This window comes from Tigriopus californicus, chromosome 1 (genome assembly GCF_007210705.1).
Source record: "Tigriopus californicus strain San Diego chromosome 1, Tcal_SD_v2.1, whole genome shotgun sequence".
Classification (NCBI taxonomy): domain Eukaryota; kingdom Metazoa; phylum Arthropoda; class Copepoda; order Harpacticoida; family Harpacticidae; genus Tigriopus; species Tigriopus californicus.
Genome location: NC_081440.1, coordinates 4,036,042 through 4,038,700, shown reverse-complemented (window position 1 = coordinate 4,038,700; position 2,659 = coordinate 4,036,042). Strand labels below are relative to the sequence as shown.

Sequence of the window (2,659 nt, the reverse complement as noted above, 5' to 3'; positions counted from 1 at the left end):
TACGTCCATAGTATGACCAGGGGTGGGGTGGGGGGCCTTTCGAGTTGGTATCAAATTCGGTTAAGAAGTGTGGACAATTAGTCAGACGACTGAAAGTGGTTGCGCCTCATCCAATTCTCATTGGTTTTGAGGTTGAGATGATTAATAATTGTCGGGGAGTTTTGCTTTGCTTTTAGGAAGCCAATCTAACATTACGAACCCTCGGGTCTTTGGCCCTCTAATGACATGGGGAGACTTTACTTTGGTGTTGGGTAGTCGAGGCATAACGGTGAGGAAACCCCTCTTTCAGACCCTGTAATGGCAAATGAGCGGTGTCACTTTTGCATTGGGAAGTGTGACAAATTTGAATTGGCTTTTTGTCATTAACTCGATTGAGAGCTCGAGCACTCGAGATTGAGGGGGAAGAGTCAATAGCGATACATAAGAGTCTCTGAAAAAGTTTTTTTCCATCAAGAACTAGTGGGGTGAGAGATCTCTCCCCACACCCGGTAGAAGATAACGCCAGAGAATGGGAATCATTTGAGTTGTATTCGAGAGACGAGATGAGTGCTGGAAAGCGATCCAAATTAAAAGTGCCGATCGTCAAGAGCCCTTCTCAAAGTGGGACCAGAATTGGAACCAAGGTGGAACATGATATCTTTGAAGAGGAAGCTCTTGAGGCTTTGAAGAGTGAGTATCTGGATGATTATTGCGATTTAGAAACAAAAAAGTTGCACTCATTTCCATTTCCTTGCTGCTTTAGAGCAAGAGGAAAATGAGATGGAACAGCTTCCACGAATTGGAACAATGAAAGCGAAATCTGCAGTCGACTTATTCGTTGTGTCTGAGCAAGAATACAATCCTATATTAAGACGGAAGCAAAGTGAATTGAACCAGAAAAAGGACGATATTTCACCCAAGATTAACGTAGGTCCAATCAGACCAACCGTCCCCAAATCTTCAAGTATATACATTCTTTTTGCGCTAACAGAAAGGCAACAAAGCTGAACCTGTACTTTTCCAGATTTAGGTGATCTTTTTGAGAAACATGACGATGAAGACAACCACCACATTGTTGATAGAGTTGACAACCTGAGTTCCGAGGACATTGCCGAATACATTGCAAAATATGAGAAGTGACCCTCTCAAGAGGATGTTCCACTTTCCCCAGCTTTCGCCAGATGGGGACAATAATGGAACACACGTTCACCAGAGATCATACACGAAAGCAGTGCCATCAAGCGGCGGAAAACAAAATATACTACGTTTCTAAAAAAAGCGTCATTGTGTCATGGGCTGGAAAATAAAGGACAGGTTTGAGCCTTCAAAATAATTGCCAATGTTCCCTTTGGTCTCTAATCTCCTTGTATCAACACTCAAACTGAGCGGTTCCGTCTTCTCCTGCAGGGCAAGCTTATTGATGAAATCAGTTATAAACGTGAATCAATAAGTTTTAATGACAGTTAAGAAGTTTTCAATCTTGAATTTATCCTAGTGAACAGTTCTAATTGTGAGAGAGGTTTATCATCATGTTTGTAAGTTTGGTCTCTTTAGTTTCCTGTAATTTGTAATACCTTGTACGTATTTCGATTCAATAGAAACCATATTGGTTGAAGTATTTGGTTATTGATTTAGGTAAGGCGCGTATGAACAAGTTTTATAAACTAGATTGTCGGATCTCGTGTCTGAAACGTTATATAATTGAGCTCTTTTCAATCAATCAGCTAAACCGATAAAAGAACTGAAATGGCTTTTTTTCCAACAAAAAAGCTAAATAATCTATTTTCAAAATGAAAGGTTCTTGTCCTTTCATATTCCTTAATTCATATGAAATACATATTTCTCTTATCTGAGTCATCTCAATGACGAAGGTCATTCTGAACAGAAGGTACTCCAACGGTGTGCGGTCGCGAATCATGAAGCACTTGAAAATTCATTAAGAAACAATTGCCAGAGGCATTTTGTCATTTTGAATGTTAGACGGATATTGTTATCAATTTTGCTGGTAGCATGCATGCTGCAAGTGAAATCTCTAAAGGAAGTGAATGTGGTTATGCTCAGTAGTGTCGCACCTAATACTTGAGGGGAGATGATGGATGAGGCATATCGTGAAATTGGGACAACCAGTGGGACGGCGGGTGGAGGTTGGTTGTCACACTCACGTCCTATTAGGACGGAATTTCAGGAATAATGCCGCGCAGCTAGCCTTTATTGGCAAAGCTTTTCCCGCGAATGTTCGCTGTCCTGCCTTTCCAGCCTGTTCATGAAAGTCTTGCCGCAAGTGATTTTAGGGTTCCTGATAATCAGTCATTTCGATGACTTATTCAGAGATAATATGTTCTTCCCTGGTAAAATCTGGTACTATTCATGTCAATTTCTTAGTTAAACAGTTAGAAAACTTTTCAATGTTCAGATGCAAAGGAATATGCAAATTTTGAGAACTATATCTACATATTCATCCCCTTGCTCCTCTCCCTCTCTCTAGCGGATCATCGCCTCGAATGGCACTCCTTGAATCCAGAATGGGATAAGACTCAATACACGCTAACAAAAATATTGTAAAAATATCGGATCCAATGAGACATTCTCGCAAAAAAGACTTTTTTATACCTATTCAAACAGAGTTCTGAGATGGTGAAAAACATTTCCCTAGTCATTAAATCATGTTTTCAAGAGAAAT

The 2,659-nt window shown here is 40.2% G+C and overlaps 1 protein-coding gene across 1 annotated transcript; it reads left to right on the top strand.

The window, feature by feature from the left end:
- Window positions 1-331: 331 nt before the first annotated feature.
- On the top strand, window positions 332-1,313 carry LOC131880606 (uncharacterized). Its single transcript, XM_059227276.1, has 3 exons — window positions 332-669; window positions 743-943; window positions 1,004-1,313. The coding sequence occupies exons 1-3, from the start codon at window positions 543-545 to the stop codon at window positions 1,117-1,119; spliced, it is 444 nt and encodes a 147-aa protein (XP_059083259.1). The 5' UTR covers window positions 332-542; the 3' UTR covers window positions 1,120-1,313.
- The last annotated feature ends 1,346 nt before the right edge of the window (window positions 1,314-2,659 follow it).